Here is a 20,657-nt window from a genome sequence, read left to right as displayed (position 1 = left end):
ATAGGGATATCATTGGGCAGGTTCAGCATGGACGTGGAGGTCTAGGGCTGTGTGCAGGAAAACCTGTGTGGAGTAAGGCAACAGCAGTAGAAAGGAGGAAACTGGTAGTGGAAGAAATACACAGACAGGAGGAGATGATAAGATGTACAAGGGCGGTGGCACAGGCAAAACAAGGCCAGTGGGTAAACTGGGAGAGTGTAGTGAAGAGAAGCTTGAAGTGGAAGGATTTGTGGAGCATGGAGGCAAGCAGAATTAAATTTATCGTAGGGGCTACTTATGACGTACTGCCATCTCCCCAAAATCTTAATCAATGGTTGGGTGAGGATGCTGCCTGCCCGTTATGTTCCAGCGTATGCACACTTAGGCATATAATGACTGGGTGTAGAATCAGTCTTTCTCAAGGGCGATACACGTGGCGTCACAATCAAGTGTTGAAATGTTTAGCTGCTGCAGTTGAGGGAAAACGGCTAGAAGTAAACTCGCTAGCTAGTAGTGGCCAGCGGAAAGACATTGCATTTATAAGAGAGGGAGAGACTGGCGTAAGGAGGCCAGGGCGCAGCTGCGCGCAGGGACAGTTGCGAACTGGCGCAGATTGGAAGTTAAAGGTAGATTTAATTGAACAGCTAATCGTACCGGCTGAAATTGCTAGCACTAATTTGCGGCCAGACATGCTGCTGTGGTCTGAAGCACAGAAGCTAGTTTATATTATCGAACTCACGGTCCCTTGGGAAGACCGGGTTGACGAGGCTTATGAACGAAAGAAAGCTAAATATGCAGAATTAGCGGCAGACGCGACACAGCGTGGGTGGACCGCTTTTGTTCGCCCAGTGGAAATTGGTTGTCGAGGATTTGTGGCCAAGACAACCTATGCACTGCTAACGGAGCTGGGTATTCGCGGACGAGAATTGAAACTGGCGATAAAGAATATGTCGGTAGCAGCGGAGAGCGCTAGCCAGTGGCTGTGGCTGAGGCGGAAGATCAGTAGCTGGGGTTCCCGTTAAAGGTAAGATGCAACAGCGACTTGACTAGAGCATGAGGTAGCATAGCTTGGCATTGTTTGGCTATATTAATGAGAAGGCATCGTGTCATATTGTGGTGGTGAGGGGTTTTGTACTGCCATTGTTTGGCTATATTTATGAGAGGATATCGTGTCATAGTGTGGTGGGGGGGGTTAGTACTGCTAGCCAGTGTAGGCTAGCCATGAAGTTGCACGGACACAAACATTCCCCCACAACATAAATAAAGGGCACACTCACCCCTCCTTTCCCTAATCCGGGACCGTATCCACCCGGGGGCTTCCCCACCTCTAACCCTTCCCTCTACCCTAAATTAGGGTTTGAATCCCTGCATCTACACTTATATAAAGACATAAACATAAACACATGCACACACTATTTAGGCCCCCACATACACCGTTCCCTTACCTTACAGAAAACATTTACCCTAGATAGGGCATCACACACACACACTGATGGGGTGGGTAGGCTGATAGGTTGGTTGTAGGGTTTAAGTTAAAGATAGTATTGAGGTAGTGGTGTTGAGGGGGGTGTTTCCAGGACGCTGGACTACACAGTTAAGCCTTCTCGAGGTGTCGTGGGCCTAACTTAACGAAACACCGGTGACAGAAGGTGCCCACTTGATAACCCCAATGACATGCTGCTTACCTCAGTTGGCTAGAGTAGGTAACCGGTGAATGGTACCACCTGAGGAATGACTCCGTAGACCTATGACGGCGTAGCCTGATGTTTGCTATGGTGTTGCATCGAATGGTGGATATATCACTCGCTTTGTTGGTTTGATTTGGCCTTCTACATCTGTTTTACCTTGGATCATGGCACAAGGGATTATAACATCTTGTCCTGTGTATTAATAAATGCTGAAGTCAGCAACACAAAGACCAGAGCTGACCACTGTGCAGGTGAGAGTTGGGCTTCTGAGAGACATCCTGAGCTCAGGTATTTTTGGATCTCCTCCACTAGAGAATGGTCATTCAGCTCATTCAGACAGTGGAACAGATTGATGCACCTCTCTGGATAGGGATTCTCCCTGATCTTCTCCTTGATATACTTGACTGTTTCCACATTGGTCTGTGAGCTGCTTCCTGTCTGTGTCAGAAGGCCTCGTAGGAGATTCTGATTGGACTCCAGTGAGAGGCCCAGGAGGAAGCGCAGGAACAGGTCCAGGTGACCATTCTTACTCTGTAAGGCCTTGTCCACTGCACTCTTGTGTAGGTTGATGATGGGGTTGATCAGTGGTGTGTGAATCTTTGGTTTGCGTCTGAGTAATGACCATAGCTTCCTGGATGAGGATTTCTGTTTGACCAGTGGATTCTCATTGCTGATGTTGAATGTGAGGAACATATATAAAGCAGCTAGAAACTCCTGGATGCTCAGATGCACAAAGCTGAACACTTTGTGCAGCCCACACTCCTCTCTGAAGATCTCAGTGCACACACCCGAGTACAATGTGGCTTCTGTGACATCAATGCCACACTCTCTCAGGTCTTCCTCATAGAAGATCAGATTGCCACTTTCCAGCTGATTGAAGGCCAGTTTTCCCAGTGACAGAATTAGCTCTTTATCCCACTGTGGATCTTTGTCATGGTCTCCAAGGTACTTCACATTCCTCTGTTGGGTCTGAAATACCAGGAAGTGTGTGTACATCTGTGTCAGGGTCTTGGGCATCTCTCCTCTCTCTGCTTCACCCAACAGTCTCTCTAGGGTAGTGGCTGAGAGCCAACAGAACACTGGTATGTGGCACATGATGTGGAGGCTCCTTGATGACTTCATGTGTGTGTTGATTCTGCTGGCCAGGTTCTCATCACTGATTCTCTTCCTGAAGTACTCCTCCTTCTGTGGGTTGTTGAACCCTCGTACCTCTGTCACCTGGTCAACACACTCAGGAGGGATCTGATTGGCTGCTGCAGGTCGGGAGGTTATCCAGAGGAGAGCAGAGGGAAGCAGATTCCCCTTGATGAGGTTTGTCAGCAGCACGTCCACTACCGGGTACCGGTACCAGAGGAGGAGCCGGAGGAGCCGGTCCCAGAGCCGCCGGAGGAGACGGTCCCAGAGCCGCCGGAGGAGCCGGTCCCAGAGCCGCCGGAGGAGCCGGTCCCAGAGCCGCCGGAGGAGCCGGTCCCAGAGCCGCCGGAGGAGCCGCCGGAGACGGTCCCAGAGCCGCCGGAGGAGCCGGTCCCAGAGCCGCCGGAGGAGACGGTCCCAGAGCCGCCGGAGGAGCCGGTCCCAGAGCCGCCGGAGGAGCCGGTCCCAGAGCCGCCGGAGGAGCCGCCGGAGACGGTCCCAGAGCCGCCGAAGGAGCCGGTATAGGAGACGGTACCACCGGGGGAGACGGTCCCAGAGGACCCGCTACGAGTACCAGAGGAGCCGCCGGTGTCGGTGGTTTCCATGGTGTCTGTCTCCCCTTCTCTCGTAAAGAAGAAGTAAATGTCGTAAAGATATAATAATAATAATAATAATAATAATAATAATAAAAAGATATCGTAAAATGAGGGAGGGGTGGGGTTGTCTAGCAACGAGGAACAGTTGGTGGGTTTGAGGGAATGTCGTAAAGGAAAAGAAAATGTCGGAAAGGGACGGGATATGGTGGGTTACCTAGCAACGAGGGGGTGGGGAGAGTGTGTGTGTGGTTTGAAGGACTGTCGTAAAAATATTTTTTCAAAACAAATACGAACGGTGGAGGGAAAGGGGGGGGGTTGCCTAGCAACGAGGGGGTGGGTTTGAAGGAATGTCGAGTAATGATGACACGACGCGTTTCCACACACACACACACACACGGTCAGTTCGTTAGAGCCAGTTAGCATTAGCCTTTAGCACCCCGTCAACACTGCACTCGGTAGGTAAATTCGTTAGCTTCGTTAGTTAGCCCCGTTATCATTAGCCTCAGAGCCGGTAGAGGAGACGGTACCACCGGGGAAGACGGTCCCAGAGGACCCGCTACGAGTACCAGAGGAGCCGCCGGTGTCGGTGGTGGTGGTGGTTTCCATGGTGTCTGTCTCCCCTTCTCTCGTAAAGAAGAAGTAAATGTCGTAAAGATATAATAATAATAATAATAATAATAATAATAATAATAATAATAATAATAGTAAATGTCGTAAAATAAGGGAGGTTGGTGTGTTTGAGGGAATGTCGTAAAGGAAAAGAAAATGTCGGAAAGGGACGGGATATGGTGGGTTACCTAGCAACGAGGGGGTGGGGAGAGTGTGTGGTTTGAAGGAGTTTCATAAAACATTTTTTTCTAACAAATGTCGTAAAATACGAACGGTGGAGGGAAAAGGGGGGGGGTTGCCTAGCAACGAGGAGGTGGGTTTGAAGAGCCAAACTACATGGTTCTACTAGCCCTAGGGTTAGGGTCAGGGTTTAGGGTTAGGGTTAAAGTTAACTCATCCCCTAGGGTTAGGGTTAGGGTCAGGGTTTAGGGTTAGGGTCAGGGTTAGAGTTAGGGTTAGGGTCAGGGTCAGAGTCAGGTTCAGGGTCAGAGTTAGGGTTAGGGTCAGAGTCAGGGTCAGGGTCAGGGTCAGGGTTAGAGTCAGGGTTAGGGTCAAGGTTAACTCGTCTCCTAGGCCTGTCTGCACATTTGGGTTGTCATGACGTTGCTAAGTGAAGTGTTAACACTGGAAAGAAAACGTCCCCTTTGGTTTCCACTGATGTTCTATTATACTAATGTTCTATTATACTAATATTCTATTATACTAATGTTCTATTACACTGTTCTATTACATAAATGTTCTATTACACTAATGTTCTATTACATAAATGTTCTATTACACTAATGTTCTATTACACTAATGTTCTATTACACTAATGTTTTATTATACTAATGTTCTATTACACTGATGTTCTATTACACTGATGTTCTATTACACTAATGTTCTATTACACTGTTCTATTACACTGATGTTCTATTACACTGATGTTCTATTACACTAATGTTCAATTACACTGATGTTCTATTACACTAATGTTCTATTACACTGATGTTCTATTACACTAACGTTCCATTACATTGTTCTATTACACTGTTCTATTACACTAATGTTCTATTACACTGATGTTCTATTACACTGATGTTCTATTACACTAATGTTCTATTACACTGATGTTCTATTACACTAATGTTATATTACACTGATGTTCTATTACACTGTTCTATTACACTGTTCTATTACACTGATGTTCTATTACACTGTTCTATTACACTGATGTTCTATTACACTAATGTTCTATTACACTGTTCTATTACACTGTTCTATTACACTGATGTTCTATTACACTAATGTTCTATTACACTAATGTTCTAATACACTGATGTTCTATTACACTGTTCTATTACACTGATGTTCTATTACACTAATGTTCTATTACACTGATGTTCTATTACACTGATGTTCTATTACACTGTTCTATTACACTGATGTTCTATTACACTGTTCTATTACACTGATGTTCTATTACACTGTTCTATTACACTGATGTTCTATTACACTGATGTTCTATTACACTGATGTTCTATTACACTGTTCCATTATAAAAGATCTGTTATGTTATAAAGAATATTTCAGGTTCAATTTCTGGGTTTTTAGGATCCAGTGCTTATTGCTAACTGGCTGGATTCTAATCTCTCTGTTGTTGTGATACTAGTAAATGACCACCAGGTGGTGCCCCCATCTGAGGGCTAGAGGTCTGGGGGATAGGGTTCTGGGGGTCTGGGGGTCTGGAGGTCTGGGGGTCTGGGGTCAGAGGTACTGCAGGGGACAGGTGAAGTCTTCTCATGAGAGCCATGCCTCCCATGGCAGGGAGCAGTACTGCAGGGGACAGGTGAAGTCTTCTCATGAGAGCCATGCCTCCCATGGCAGGGAGCAGTACTGCAGGGGACAGGTGAAGTCTTCTAATGAGAGCCATGCCTCCCATGGCAGGGAGCGGTACTGCAGGGGACAGGTGAAGTCTTCTCATTAGAGCCATGCCTCCCATGGCAGGGAGCGGTACTGCAGGGGACAGGTGAAGTCTTCTCATTAGAGCCATGCCTCCCATGGCAGGGAGCGGTACTGCAGGGGACAGGTGAAGTCTTCTCATGAGAGCCATGCCTCCCATGGCAGGGAGCGGTACTGCAGGGGACAGGTGAAGTCTTCTCATGAGAGCCATGCCTGCCATGGCAGGGAGCGGTACTGCAGGGGACAGGTGAAGTCTTCTCATGAGAGCCATGCCTGCCATGGCAGGGAGCGGTACTGCAGGGGACAGGTGAAGTCTTCTCATGAGAGCCATGCCTCCCATGGCAGGGAGAGGTACTGCAGGAGACAGGTGAAGTCTTCTCATGAGAGCCATGCCTCCCACAGCCCACAGACAGAGAGGGGAAAAGCAGCCTGCACCTTGGCTGCCCCTCACAATGTCACATGATGCATAGATATTACTGTACTAGATGATTACTATATAAAAATTAAGGAATACATGAAAAGTGAAATTCAGAACATGTACAGCGCCTTCTGAAGGTATTCAGACCGCTTCACTTTTTACACATTTTCTTGTGTTATAGACTCAATTTGAAATGGATTCAATTTAAAGAATTTGCCATCAATCCACACACAATACCTCAGAATGACAAAGCGAGAACACGGTTTTTAAAATTTCAGCACATTTATTAAAACTGAAATACAGAAATACCTCATGTACAGAAGTATTCAGACCTTTTGCTATGACAGTCTTAAAATTAGCTAAAATGCAAAAATGTCATCAACAAATAACTCAATAAGTTGAATTGAGTCTATCTTAATTCAAGGATAATAGTTCATGTCATTTCAGAATAAATATCTTTGTTTTCATAGGGTCTCTGATTTGCATAGGAATCAATTACACACTGTGTAGATTAGGATGTTCCGAAGACACTGTCCATGTTGTACCGACAGAGAAGGAGAGCTGTCTTCACATCCACTCCCTGCTATCTTACACACAGCAACGTAATCCAGCATCACAACTCAAACACCCAATCTAACCAACTCTTATATACATACAGACACTCTCTCCTGTGTTATTCTCAGAGTTCATCATCAGTCTGATTTGATCATCTAATCATTCATCTGGATTATTTCACTGACAGTTGCATTTCCATCAAAAAAACTAAAAACTCTAAACACTACACCTTACACCCTACACACTGCACACTGGGAGAGGGAACATCTGTACATCCAACATCTCAGTGAAAACACACCACTATCCAACTGCATCATGTTCTGATCCATCATCTTTGAGCCTTTGGTGTTCAGTGTGATCTCCCTGAGACTAGTTTACACAGGGTCACTGAACATTCATCGTCCTGAACCCAAAACAAGCCCTCCAAAAGCCTAAACCCTGGGTAGAGCGGCTCAGTGAATGTGGAGTGGAATGTGTGCAGGAGGGTCTGTGTGTCAGAGGAGACGCTGTAGAAGGACAGAGTGCCGGCCGGCCAGTCCAGATACACTCCTACTCTGTGGGAGCCAGAGGAGGGGACACGTATGTCAGTCTTCTTCTTATTGTGACAGGCGGAGTATCTGTCATCAAAGCAGAACAGGCTCCAGGACTTGTCATTGTATCCCAACACACAGTCATCACCCTCTCCTCTCCTGCTGATTCCTTTATATGTCACTCCTATATAAGCCACTCTCCCACTCCTCTCTACCTCCCAGTAACAGCGCCCAGTCAGACCCTCTCTACACAGCACCTGTGCATAGCGCTCAAATCTCTCTGGGTGATCAGGATACAGCTGCTTCTCTCTCCCCAGTGTCACCTTTCTGTTCTCCTCAGACAGAGAGAGGTGTCTGTGTGCTGTGTTTGGGTCCAGTGTGAGCTCACAGGCATCTGATTGAGAGGGCAAAAATAATCATCAAATCAATACAATTGAATAACTTACAATATTCACAATGTGATCTTGTTATGGCAACATTCTTTTTTTCACAAAATATTACTTATTAATTGAAAATGTTTTACAAGGGATACAACTAATTCACATTTACTAATATTTTAGATGTACATATGAATACAATACTGGTGCTCTGTTTGAACTCTGCTGTACCCTGGTTCTTGAGTAATATCACAGTCCTATTCTCTACAGCGATGGTGACTTACATTTGATCAGCCCAGGTTTGAGCCTGCACTCTCCACCATGGTCCACACTATATCAACCACAACATAGGTTGAATGACACACTCACAATCATGTGGAAAATAGATACTGTGCATTCATCTCATTGATACGTCCAGCCACATATTCAGCCTTTACCTGAGTGTCTGTAGTTTACAGAGTGGATCTTTCTGTACAGCAGAGAGCAGCGCCAGTCCTGAGTCTCCTGGGTGATTGTAGCTGAGGTCCAGCTCTCTCAGGTGGGAGGGCTTAGACCTCAGAGCTGAAGCCAGAGAAACACAGCCTTCCTCTGGGACTCTACAGCCTGACAACCTGGGGAAATAGTGTCACTCCATCTGATATCAAGAATCTGATAATTCCTCTCTAATGTACATGTGCAGCTTTAAATCCTCTTCATTTGCCAGTTGAAAGGCCACATATCAATGAGGAATACAAATAAATACATGTAGCTACACGATTATGTGGTGCAAGAATTCATGAGTGAAACCTATAGTTGCTCTCAACAGGGGAGCAAGCAACCATGGATACATTTGTAGTCACTGGATTTCTACGTCTGGTATCATGTATTTGCTAGCTATTGGGTTAGTGCAGAATCGTGTAGTCCAATGAGCTGATCTAAGGCCAGGTGGACCAAGATTTGAGCAAGGCAACATATTCAGAGAGTGAAGACAGAGCGCACACACACACACACACACACACACACACACACACATGCACACACGCACACATACAAACACGTATCGTCGTAGAGCTGGGCATCTTCGGCTCATCGAGTTACAAGGAGACCTCCTTCACCTCACGGAGGAGGTGAAAGTGAGAGGTGATTTGTATTATTACTCTCCAGGACCAGCTGAGAGAGCGTCTCCTACAGCTCGACCCCTCCCGTTACTAGACTGGTCCCCAAACCGGTGGTCAGATAATACAAAGAAAAACAGGCTCGCGGCTGAGAGTGTCACTCCCCAGGTTTTCCCCCGTTGGTGTAAAATGGCTTGAAAGAGGAAAAATGTGCTAAACATAAATAAATAAATAACATTGATGGTACTTGATAATAATACGCACAACACATAATATTATTGGAATACTATATGTAATATATGCCATTTAAATGACGCTTTTATCCAAAGTGACTTACATTGCAGTGAGTGCGTAAGTATATATGGTCCCAGCAGGAATCAAACCCACAACCTAAGCATTGTTAGCGCTGTGCTCTACCAACTGAGCCACAGAGGACCAGGTGTGTGACTGTGTCATGATGAGCCACAGAGGACCAGGTGTGTGACTGTGTCATGATGAGCCACAGAGGACCAGGTGTGTGACTGTGTCATGATGAGCCACAGAGGACCAGGTGTGTGACTGTGTCATGATGAGCCACAGAGGACCAGGTGTGTGACTGTGTCATGATGAGCCACAGAGGACCAGGTGTGTCATGATGAGCCACAGAGGACCAGGTGTGTGACTGTGTCATGATGAGCCACAGAGGACCAGGTGTGTGACTGTGTCATGATGAGCCACAGAGGACCAGGTGTGTGACTGTGTCATGATGAGCCACAGAGGACCAGGTGTGTCATGATGAGCCACAGAGGACCAGGTGTGTGACTGTGTCATGATGAGCCGCATCAAACCAAACCATAACAAGTGTGGAGTAAACATGTTGTCCCCCACAACTAACCCTAACCCTAACCCACACACACACACACACATACATACATACACATACACACACACACACACACACATACACATACACATACACATACACATACACATACACATACCCACACAGCCAGTAGAGGGAGGAAGTCAGCAAGATGATTCACATGACCAGTTCCTGGTCATAGTCCAGTTCATTACACACAACACAGAGAAAGAAGCAGATTCCTCTCAGGAGACGGAACCTTAACCTCGATAGTCACGCAAATACACAGAAGCTGATTTCCGTTACCAAAAGGTACGAATCTTACAGAAATATGACAGCGCTTATTTTTTAGGTTGTTTTTATTGCTGTTGTTGTTGTTGTTGAGGCTATTTTTGTTCAAATGTGTAGCTCACGGTATGAGGAAACAAGTCAAGTACACAAAAGTCTTAATTGTTAGGCTATAGCCTCCCCGAACAACAGTGAACCACACAGCAAAGTCAGCAGAGTTACATTTCTGGTGTTAATGAGAATTGAGTCAATCTCACTCTACTTGGAGTTGATCTAACTCTGTATGTTGTCTAATCTGTTCGATTTCACACTGTAGCGTGAAAGAGTTGGTGTCAAAATGGAGTGTTATAACCGTTTTCTTGAAATCAACTGTCATAGTGTCACATTGAAGATCTCCGACACTTCATCTGAACACCTCCAGTGTAAAGCGTGCCTTGCGGTGAGCCTCACCCACAGACATTAGAATGTCAACGTCTAGAGTGTGAGGAGTGAATGACCCCACCCCTCCCTCCTCCCCTCTCTGGAATCCACGGCAGGTGAACGAAATCGGCCATTTGACTTTTTGCATGGTGGCCGTAAGTAACCGTTAATTACATTTACATTTTTTGGTTTTTAGCAGACGCCTTTGTCCAAAGCGACTTAAAACATACATTTAAATAGATGACCATGAGTGATATTGTTATGCAAATACGTATTTAGACCTTGGTATGATGTTTAGACTGCAGTTTTTACTCAAGCTTAGCCAGGACTATGTTAGCCAGCTACCTAGCGTTTGTTTCTTCTACTTATATACCTTTTCTGATTATTAAGTGTTACTGTAAGCTTATGGTAATTCTCGTTGAGTTTGTAACGTTTGGCAGTGTAGGTTAAGTTACATCATTTTCGCTATCTTTTGTGTTAGCTAACTGCTCACATTAGCAAATTGGCTAGGTGAGAACATTCCTCCACGTGTTAGCTGAGTTGCTGTCCAGCAAAGGAGTTGGTATTGCAAAATCCTGATATGAGGACTGTTCATATCTGTAACTTCAATTGTGGGACCCACAGAAAACGTTTCAACTTTTTACTTGGAATAGTTAGTGGAGCAGCTAGGAGGTGTTTTCTCCTCAAAATGAATGAAAAGCAACGGGCAGATGCATGGTGAAAATCCTCATTGTTTCATGATTCTCCTGTAAATCGATAGCTTGTTGGTCACAAATCAATTGTAGTTTTCAATAATAGGCTACTGTGCAAATTCAAAAGGATTTTAAGGTTTGTAGAAAGGATGACTTTACATAAATTATATAAGTTCTTCATATAAAAACTACCTCAGTATCACTGCACTGTGATAGTGCGGCATATTCTTAATCTTGACACTTATGTTTTTATTTGTTTATTCACAGCAGGCGGTAAACCTCACCTTGTTTCACTCTCTTCACATTGGTAAGCACTGTCATGTTTTACAGAGGCATTATGATTCTGGCTCCTATTTGGACTGTGTTGGCCTGGCTTGATTAACAAATAGTTATTTAATTATATCCTTTTACAGGAAATGCTGGTTAAAGTGGAGACCCGAGGAGTGCAGGAATACATTAGAGTTCCACAGACTGATCAAGTCTTTCAATATTCAAGAAGTTCCTTCAAGAAAGTTTGTAGTTTATTTATGGAAATAGTTTTGCATTTAATGTTATCACTGTAGTTGAACATGCAATCTTAAATATTCTGCAAATACAGTGATTAGTTTGCAGGTGCTAGTGTCCCATAGGTATTACACAAACTGTTCTATCAGCAAATAGATTAATATTGTATTAATGCAATGTACTGTACTTTTGATTCTCCTAGTAACAGAGAAGTTTAGTCTGGAAGAGAGTTTCAGTGGGGGCAAGCTAAGCTTGACTGATGTGTCAGGAACAGAGGTGGGTGGAGATGTCTTCGATGAGCTTGTAGTCAGGTGTCTTGACCTTCATGGTCCCTTTCCCAGTAGGTAAGGAAAGTCCTTGAAAAGGCAGGGGTTTTGATGAGGTATCACAGGCAGTGTGAACCCTGAGAGGCACATAATGTTTTGTCAAATATTGTCATTATCATTTTGGAGGCCTCAAACTGTTATCATTTGATATTCTATTGATCATTATCTTTGGCACACATATTATCCATAGATGGACAGACTAAAATGTGTAGATCTGGATGTTCAGCTGGTCGAAAATTCTCATCTGTCGTGACTGCACTGTCCCCAGCTTCATCCCATTCATCCTTGGTCGCTTCATCCCATTCATCCTTGGTAGTGGCGGAGACTCCACTATCCCCAGCTTCATCCCATTCATCTGATTCTACAATTGTCCTTGAGTCCACAAGAAAGAGGAGGAACCCATCAGGGTTAATGGATCAATATGAAGCAAAACAGGTAAGCTTTGAAAAAATACATTTAAAATCCTCAATTAAGTCATTTTTATTATTGATAATATCTTTAAATATATATCTGCAGAAGAATATTGGGTATTCTGTATAAAGGAATGCCATAGAAAAGTGAATTGTTTTTTTGGGGGAAAAAAATCACAAAAATCCTCTTTTAAATTTCCGTAAGCAAGCTTCCTTACAAGCCTCCATTGTAACATGTTTTGGCAGAAAGTTGAACATGTTCTGAGGGCCAATCCGAAGGGTGAGAAATCTTTAAGGAGTATGACAAGACGACAACACTACCGGATGCAACACGTAAACAGATGGTGAACATCCTGGTTGCAGATATGATGGAGTTACATAGGTAAGAAAGGATCTCCATCTTCTCTCCCTTGCAAAACATACACACTTACAAGGTGGGCTCAACCATAAACTATGATTTGTTTTGAAAGGAGGATTCCACCGTCAAGTGTGAGAACCAATTATGCACTGGGAATTGTGACACTTTTTCCGTACCTCCAAGATCCATTCTCCAAACAAGGATATGTGAGTTCTTGTTTTCTATGTGAAAACCCAAACCATTGTATTTTCTATACTTTTTTCCTTTTTTACTTTCCCTGTTTGTATTTAAATCCTGTTTCAGATGAGTATATAGGTTTCTCAGCCTTGTATTTCCCACTAGTTTTTGTAAAGTTTTATATTGTCAGTGTCTAAACTTATTGTGTTGAGTAATTGATATGAATATGTGTGCCTTGGTTTTGTTGTCTTAAACAGGAACACTACTATGATCCTGAGGGTAGCACTGGCTACATTGCATGAAGGATCAAGATGGTTCAACGCAACACCTCTGCTGGCTCCCGGGGTCATTCAGTTATTCAGACAGTTATTCAGGATGGTCCAAAAACCAGATGAGAATCTTTGTTGGCCTGTGAACAGCTATTTGGTGAGGAGGGCAGGGAGGCGATATCTACAATCAGACATTCAACTGATGAATCTGTGGTCAGAGACAAAATGAGAGTGACTTTCGAGTATCGACAGAAGATGGTCCATGATGAGGATGCATCATCATCAGTCCTGGATGTGTTCCTTCGTTTCCTTGATGTGCCTGGATTGGTAAGAAAATCTTTAGCTTTTGTAGTAGTTTCAGTATTTGACCCCACCATTTCCCTTTGTCATCTATACTTAAATCTGTATATCAAAATATTGTCTCCTTGTTTTTAGATCGACCAGGATTTCTCCATGATGTTTGGTGACGAAGTGTCTCAGAAATTCCTGGCAAAGTGGTCAACATTCTTCAAGCCAAAAGTCATCGCAGACTGCAAGACTCTTCCACCAAATCAGTACATTGTTGAGCTTCTGTCAGGAACTGAACCTCAACCTGAGGACAACTACGGTCAGTATAGACGGTTTTGTATTTCCAAAATGTTTCATTAGTGTTCATTAGTGTCTAATTTAATTCTTTTGTGATGTCTTTAGGATGGGACAGTGATATGTCGTCAATCCTTTTGCTGCTGCATCTGCTCCCTCCGACCTCAAGAGGCCAGAAAAAAACAGCCAAGATCAGTCCAGCTCAAGCAGCCAGCCATCTTGTGAGATATCTTAAAGTATGCAAAAGTTCATTTTTAAACCTCAGATGTGCGTTTTGAGGTGCAGATTACTTTGGAATTCTGAGACATACATCATCTCATTTTGTTCATTACATCTGTAAATAAGCTGTGATGAAACGCTTGGTGATAAAAAAACCATGCAAAGAGTTTAATTTTCATATTTACTTTGTCCCTTTTCTGACCTACAGGAAGGAGCCAGTGTGACTACCTTCCTTGAGACTGCTGACACAAAACAACCATTCCTCCTCTGCATCGGTGAGCAAAGGAATGATATCCAACGGTTCTACCTTGTTATCGACCGAAAACCGATACCATGCAAGGCACATACATCAGTGGCAGCTTTTGATGAACTGTTCAAAACTCACTACGTCTTCAGTCTTTCATAAGACAAAGCTCTTTGTAATTTCTACACATTTATCCAAACCACAATTTACAACATCGATATCGGAAGAGCAAAGGAGAGCCCACGTGTTAAAGAACTTAGAGCAAGACTGCTGCAGCGAGAGGACTGCATTTATAAACAGCCTTCAAGATGTTCACATGTTTTGAATGTAAAGCGCACCACAAAAATTGTTTGGTTCTTTGTCACCATCTAAAATTTCAACATGGTCTATATCCTGGCAAAACGTTACGTTTAAAATGTGGAGAGCTAGGTTGCCCATTATCATGTTGTACTAAAAGTGGCTTCCGAAAGCACCTCAACAAGGTGCATAGTCACAGCATGGATGAAGAGGTTGATACTAATCAGGATGTTGCCACTCAGAAAGAATGTGAGGCGGAATGTTCAAGTGATCGCCCAACTGTTGTTGCCACTTTGCAGATTCCACCGGTACCAACAAAGCTTTGTGAAGTAACAAGTCAGCTATCTTCAATGTGTGGATCAATTGTTGCACATCTGCAAGCATCAGGTCTCCCTGAAAGTGCTGTCCAAACAATTGTTTGTTCAATGGAAGAAGTCGTTAATGACGTCCAAAGCCAAGCTCGAGTAGCAGTTCTCAAAACGGTTTCTCCTGAAACTAAGAGTTCAGGCATTTCTCAAAAAATAGAGCACTGTTTTGATCAATTAGGTAATCCTTTTTCAGAATTAAACACGGGGGCAAAGAGGCATAAATATTACAATGAAAAATGGGAAATTGTTGAACCTGAAGAATATGTCCTTGGGGTGAGACTGAATTTGCGCAGAGATAGAACTACAGGTGTCTACAATCAGGTTCCTGTAACAAACAAGTGCATGTATGTGCCGATTCTGGGTACACTCAAACTATTACGACCTCTTATTATCAATCTTAGAAACCGAAGGAATACATCTTCCTTGTTTTGAAAAACCATTGTTTGGCTCAGCAATTCAAGTAACAGGATATAATCTGGCTTTAAATAGCTTGTTGGGCTTTGTGGAATCTTTCAATGCAACACATTTTTGTAGGTTTTGTTTAATGAGGAAGGAAGAAGTGCAATCTGTATTTACTGAGAATCATCCTGGGTTAATTTTCCGTTCCAAAGAGGGTCATACTGAACATTGTAGGGCACTAATTGAAAATCCTGAACTGCGGTCATTATATGGTGTTAAAAAGTCATGTGTGCTCAATTCATTAGAGTATTTCCATAACACTGATAACTATGCTGTTGATATAATGCATGATTTGCTAGAGGGTGTGGTACAGTATGAACTTAAGCTGGTTTTTGAGTACCTTGTTAAACAGGCCTATGTCTCTTTGAACTCATTGTCAGACAGGATACAGAGCTTTAATTACGGTTCCACAGAACATAAAAACAAACCAAGTGGGTTAAAGATGGACGATAAGAGCAAACACCCGGGTCAGAATGCCGTCCAGTCATGGTGTCTTCTGCACAACACTCTACTTATATTGGGTGATGTCATTGAAAGGGATAACAGTCACTGGAACTTTCTGCTCCTTCTAATACAGATAGTCAATATAGTGTTTTCCTACACCATAACTGATGGGATGATATCTTACTTGAAACATCTGATCTGTGATCACCAACATCTGATCTGTGATCACCATACTCTGTTCAAAGCATTGTTTCTCGACAAGAAGTTGATCCCCAAGCACCATTTGATGATACACTATCCGAGATGCATGCAAAAAATTGGCCCTCTTATCCATATGTGGTGCATGCGATTTGAAGCCAAACACGCATTTTTCAAAAGATGTGGTAAAGATTTCAAAAATCTCACCAAATCATTGGTGAAGCAGCATCAGCGCCAACTGGCTTTTCAATTTGAAAATCATTGTTTTAAACGATTTGAATTTGGTCCTACATCATCAAAAACAATCAGCACCTTGCAAGGTGGGGAAGAACTTAATCAGACAATATATTTAGAAGCATGTTCAAGTGTTTCAAGCACCAACTGGGTCAGAAATGATGGTACTGAGTACCAGGTTGATTTGTTCATATGCACTGGATGTACCGATGATCTCCCTGCTTTCAAAAAGATCTGTGATATTATTATATACGAAGAGGGTGCTTTCATAATAGCCTGTAATGTAGAAACAATGTACTATGATGACCACTTTAATGCGTACTGTATAGAAGACCAAATGGATGAGTTTTCTGTTATCTGCGTTGATGAACTGACTCATTTCAAACCATTTGACAAGCAGTGCTCTAATGAGAATAGTCACAAAGCATACATAGTGCCCTATTCTTATATGTAGAAAAGTTGTCAGTAAAGACAGATTGCACTTCTGTCACAAATTTGTCGCAGTGAAGTTGTTAGATTATTATTATTTTATTTTTTTGAATGAATAAGCCTCAAAGTCTGGTACTATTCTGCGACATACATCATCTAATTTTGTTCATTCCATCTGTAAATAAGATGTGATGAAATGCTTAGTAATAAAACCATGCATATTCACTTTGTACCTTGGCTTACCGACAGAAGGGAGCCAGTGTGACGTGTACATTTAAATTGTCTTTGTTTTGTCTGCCATTTATCTGCCATCAAGATCTGGATGATATCTAAATAAAACATGTTTTTCATAAAGCAATCAACTTGTATGTCATTCTTATTTTTAATTGGTTTATTACAAATTATTTAAATATTTAAATGTTTTATTTTAATTGTATAGTAGCATATTTTGACTTTATAGTGTTAATGAGGCAACTCCTTTTATAGAAATTCAAATCACACTGAGAGAGTTAATTTCTAACACTAAGCACTGGAGTTGAAAACATGTAACACTGGTAAGTGTTAAGCAGTGTTAAATGTCAACTATAGAAAGAGTTGATATTAACTCAATTATAGTGTAAACATGGCAACACTTTCAAAAGTGTTCATTTCACTCTGTGGGGAGTGGACCCCTCCAGACACTTTAAAAGTGTTGAAATTAACTCTATTAGAAGAGTTAATTTGAGTCTGTCGATTTTGCTGTGTAGTGATTCAACTACTAGTGATTCGACTACTAGTGATGATTCAACTACTAGTGATTCAACTACTAGTGATTCAACTACCAGTGATTCAACTACCAGTGATTCAACTACTAGTGATTCAACTACTAGTGATTCAACTGCTAGTGATGATTCAACTACTAGTGATTCAACTACTAGTGATTCAACTACTAGTGATTCAACTACTAGTGATGATTCAACTGCTAATGATTCAACTACTAGTGATTCAACTACTGATGATTCAACTACTAGTGATTCAACTACTAGTGATGATTCAACTACTAGTGATTCAACTGCTAGTGATTCGACTACTAGTGATTCAACTACTAGTTATTCAACTACTAGTGATGATTCAACTACTAGTGATGATTCAACTACTAGTGATGATTCAACTACTAGTGATTCAACTACTAGTGATTCAACTACTAGTGATGATTCAACTACTAGTGATGATTCAACTACTAGTGATTCAACTACTAGTGATTCAACTACTAGTTATTCAACTACTAGTGATGATTCAACTACTAGTGATTCAACTACTAGTGATGATTCAACTACTAGTGATTCAACTACTAGTTATTCAACTACTAGTGATTCAACTACTAGTGATTCAACTACTAGTGATGATTCGACTACTAGTGATGATTCAACTACTAGTGATTCAACTACTAGTGATTCAACTACTAGTGATTCAACTGCTAGTGATTCAACTACTGTCTCCCGGCAGTCAGGCCCTGTACAGGTGCCCCGGACCAACCCTCCGACTAACAGGTATGGACGTCAGCCTGCAGGGTCTTACCCTGTAAGCTACTTCCTAACAGGTCCGGTGTAGGTTGGTGTCGATTAGACTCACTCTGCTGTTAACAGTCTACGTCCCATAGTTCCTCCATTGACTTCCTTTACCCACTTCAGTTGAACTGAAAACTCCCCCGAAAACCGTACACAGAAGTGGGTAACCTCTATGGTTAACGACTGCTCTAATCTTATATGAGTGCAAGTTGGTGTGGTTGCGGAAAGGTGTTTATCGGTAAGTACAATTTACCCAAAGGAGGTAATGATGGGCTAGATATAAACATTCAGATCCTATGATGAAATATGCACAGTAATCTATAACCTTTTATGTCACCAGGAGGAGGTAAAAATACTTTTGATGAATGGAATAGTTCAATAAAAATAACATTTTTAAAAATTGAGTTTAGAAAACTGTTACTTTAAATGCAGGTTAGATTGTTTAATAATGGCTTAAAGCATTACAGCATAGCTAAGTTATCATAAAAATGGGTTACAGACAGAGTATTAAAATATAAAAATGATGAAAATATGAAGATGATAAAAATTAGAAAAGAATAAAATCTCTACCTCTATCCCTCCTCTGCCTAATCTACTTGTCCTCTCCGTCGAGTGAAGCCGGTTCCTCTTTCCGCCACGGCTGTGGTAAAGAGCCGGTGTTATGCTCCCCTGGCCGAGGGACTCTGATTCCCGCAGAGTGTCTCAGCTTTGCCCCCTAAAACTGCTCTACCGGTCTCAGCTTTTCCTCTAAGTCCGTTCTTCCTCAAAGAAAGGTCCGCCAGGTCCTCTGTTGCAATGCAGTGGCGAGTCCGTTAGTCAGGATTTGATCAGAGTGTGAACTCCGGCTACGGTCAACCTCTCGGGCACTAGACTATGAGAGCTCCAGTTCCACCCCGGGGTAAGTTATCCAACATGCTCCTTCCTGCTCCGGTTCTTCAGGTTTTAACGCTCCTCAGCGGGGAATGACCGCTGTGCTGCTCCAGGAAGCTCTTTTTATACTCTGCTTCTGATCCAAAACCTCCCATATGACATCATCTTTGTTTACAAAAAACAAACAGAGCGGCGTTTTAACCCTTTTGGCGGGTAGCTAGAACCATGGCTAAGCTAATCTAGTGGCTAAGTAGCTTGCTTCTAATGTAAATAAGGAAGTGCTTTTAGGGAAGTTTCTCTGTCCCTCAACTCTCAGTGTTAGAAGACCTCATCAAAACAATACATCCAAACGGTAAAACAGTATAGTAATCAAACATATCCATAAATCAATACCAGTAAATCACTCTATACTTCACATTGTTACTCTTAATCATCCTTATCATTCTCATACTTGATTATGGACACATAAACCTCTTGTTGGTGATTCCCACTACCTGACCTACTTCACCCCGTAGGCCTTACACAATAACCCCTTTTATGCAGTGATAAAACTCTGTATCATCAAAATAAACTTCAGTAATATAGTATCATACTTCAGTAGTCATCCCTGAGTAAGATTACACAATCAAACATTGGTATTCTTCTATTCTTAGTACTTTCATTGGTAGCATGCCGTCATCACAATGAGGCCTAAGCAGACATGTTGACACGGGGTCATACACTCACACTCTAGTTCCTCTTAAGCAGTTATGCAGTTGCATTTGAATCAACTTATCATTCATAAGAAGTTATGCAGTTTACACCTATTTGAATCAACTTATCATTCATAAGAAGTTATGCAGTCACACCTATTTGAATCAACTTATCATTCATAAGAAGTTATGCAGTCACACCTATTTGAATCAACTTATCATTCATAAGAAGTTATGCAGTCACACCTATTTGAATCAACTTATCATTCATAAGCAGTTATGCAGTCACACCTATTTGAATCAACTTATCATTCATAAGCAGTTATGCAGTTGCACCTATTTGAAGGATAGATCAAAGATAAAATGTGTTTCAGGAACATCCTCAGCCGCGGTGTCCCTCGTCAGGTCGGGCCCCCGGCTGCTAAGCTTTTTCTCTTTCTAGCAGTGTCATGGTGATTCACCAAGGTTGCTCTCGAACCTCGGGCCGATCCTGCCGTGCTTAACTGGGGAACGTTGGGAATGGTGTTCAGGCCGGGGAAAGGCCGTACTAGACTCACCCTCGGTGACACAACTCAAACACCCAATTTAACCAACTCTTATATACACACACACACACACACACACACACACACACACACACACACACACACAGGAGAAGGAACAACATGTACGTTGGATAAAGAGACAGGTGAAGGAATCTATGGAAAGTGAATTACAGAACAAGTCCATGTTGTCCTGACAGAGAAGGAGAGCTGTCTTCACATCCACTCCCTGCTATCTTACACACGGCAACGTGATCCAGCATCACAACTCAAACACCCAATCTAACCAACTCTTATATACATACAGACACTCTCTCCTGTGTTAT

At 42.6% G+C, this 20,657-nt stretch overlaps 3 protein-coding genes across 10 annotated transcripts in view; 1 reads left to right on the top strand and 2 right to left on the bottom strand.

Annotated features, from left to right (window-relative positions):
- LOC310823880 (uncharacterized protein) overlaps positions 1-20,657 on the top strand; it is a 417,085-nt gene that overhangs the window by 180,206 nt on the left and 216,222 nt on the right. The window lies entirely within an intron of this gene.
- LOC310823637 (uncharacterized protein) overlaps positions 1-20,657 on the bottom strand; it is a gene marked incomplete at its 5' end in the record, with an annotated part of 38,965 nt that overhangs the window by 8,310 nt on the left and 9,998 nt on the right. Inside the window, 2 exons of the mRNA XM_083696520.1 lie at positions 1,905-2,998; positions 7,299-7,844. Of these exons, the coding sequence (XP_083552646.1) occupies positions 1,905-2,998; positions 7,299-7,844 (1,640 nt within the window). The remainder of the gene's footprint in view (positions 1-1,904; positions 2,999-7,298; positions 7,845-20,657) is intronic.
- Positions 20,647-20,657, bottom strand: part of LOC310823638 (stonustoxin subunit beta-like) — a gene marked incomplete at its 5' end in the record, with an annotated part of 1,027 nt that continues 1,016 nt past the window's right edge. Inside the window, one exon of the mRNA XM_083696521.1 lies at positions 20,647-20,657. This exon is cut by the window's right edge and continues 1,016 nt beyond it.

Source organism: Argentina silus (assembly GCF_951799395.1).
Source record: "Argentina silus genome assembly, chromosome: Y".
Classification (NCBI taxonomy): domain Eukaryota; kingdom Metazoa; phylum Chordata; class Actinopteri; order Argentiniformes; family Argentinidae; genus Argentina; species Argentina silus.
The sequence above is the reverse complement of the archived record's forward strand: the minus strand, read 5'-3'. Positions and strand labels throughout refer to the sequence as shown.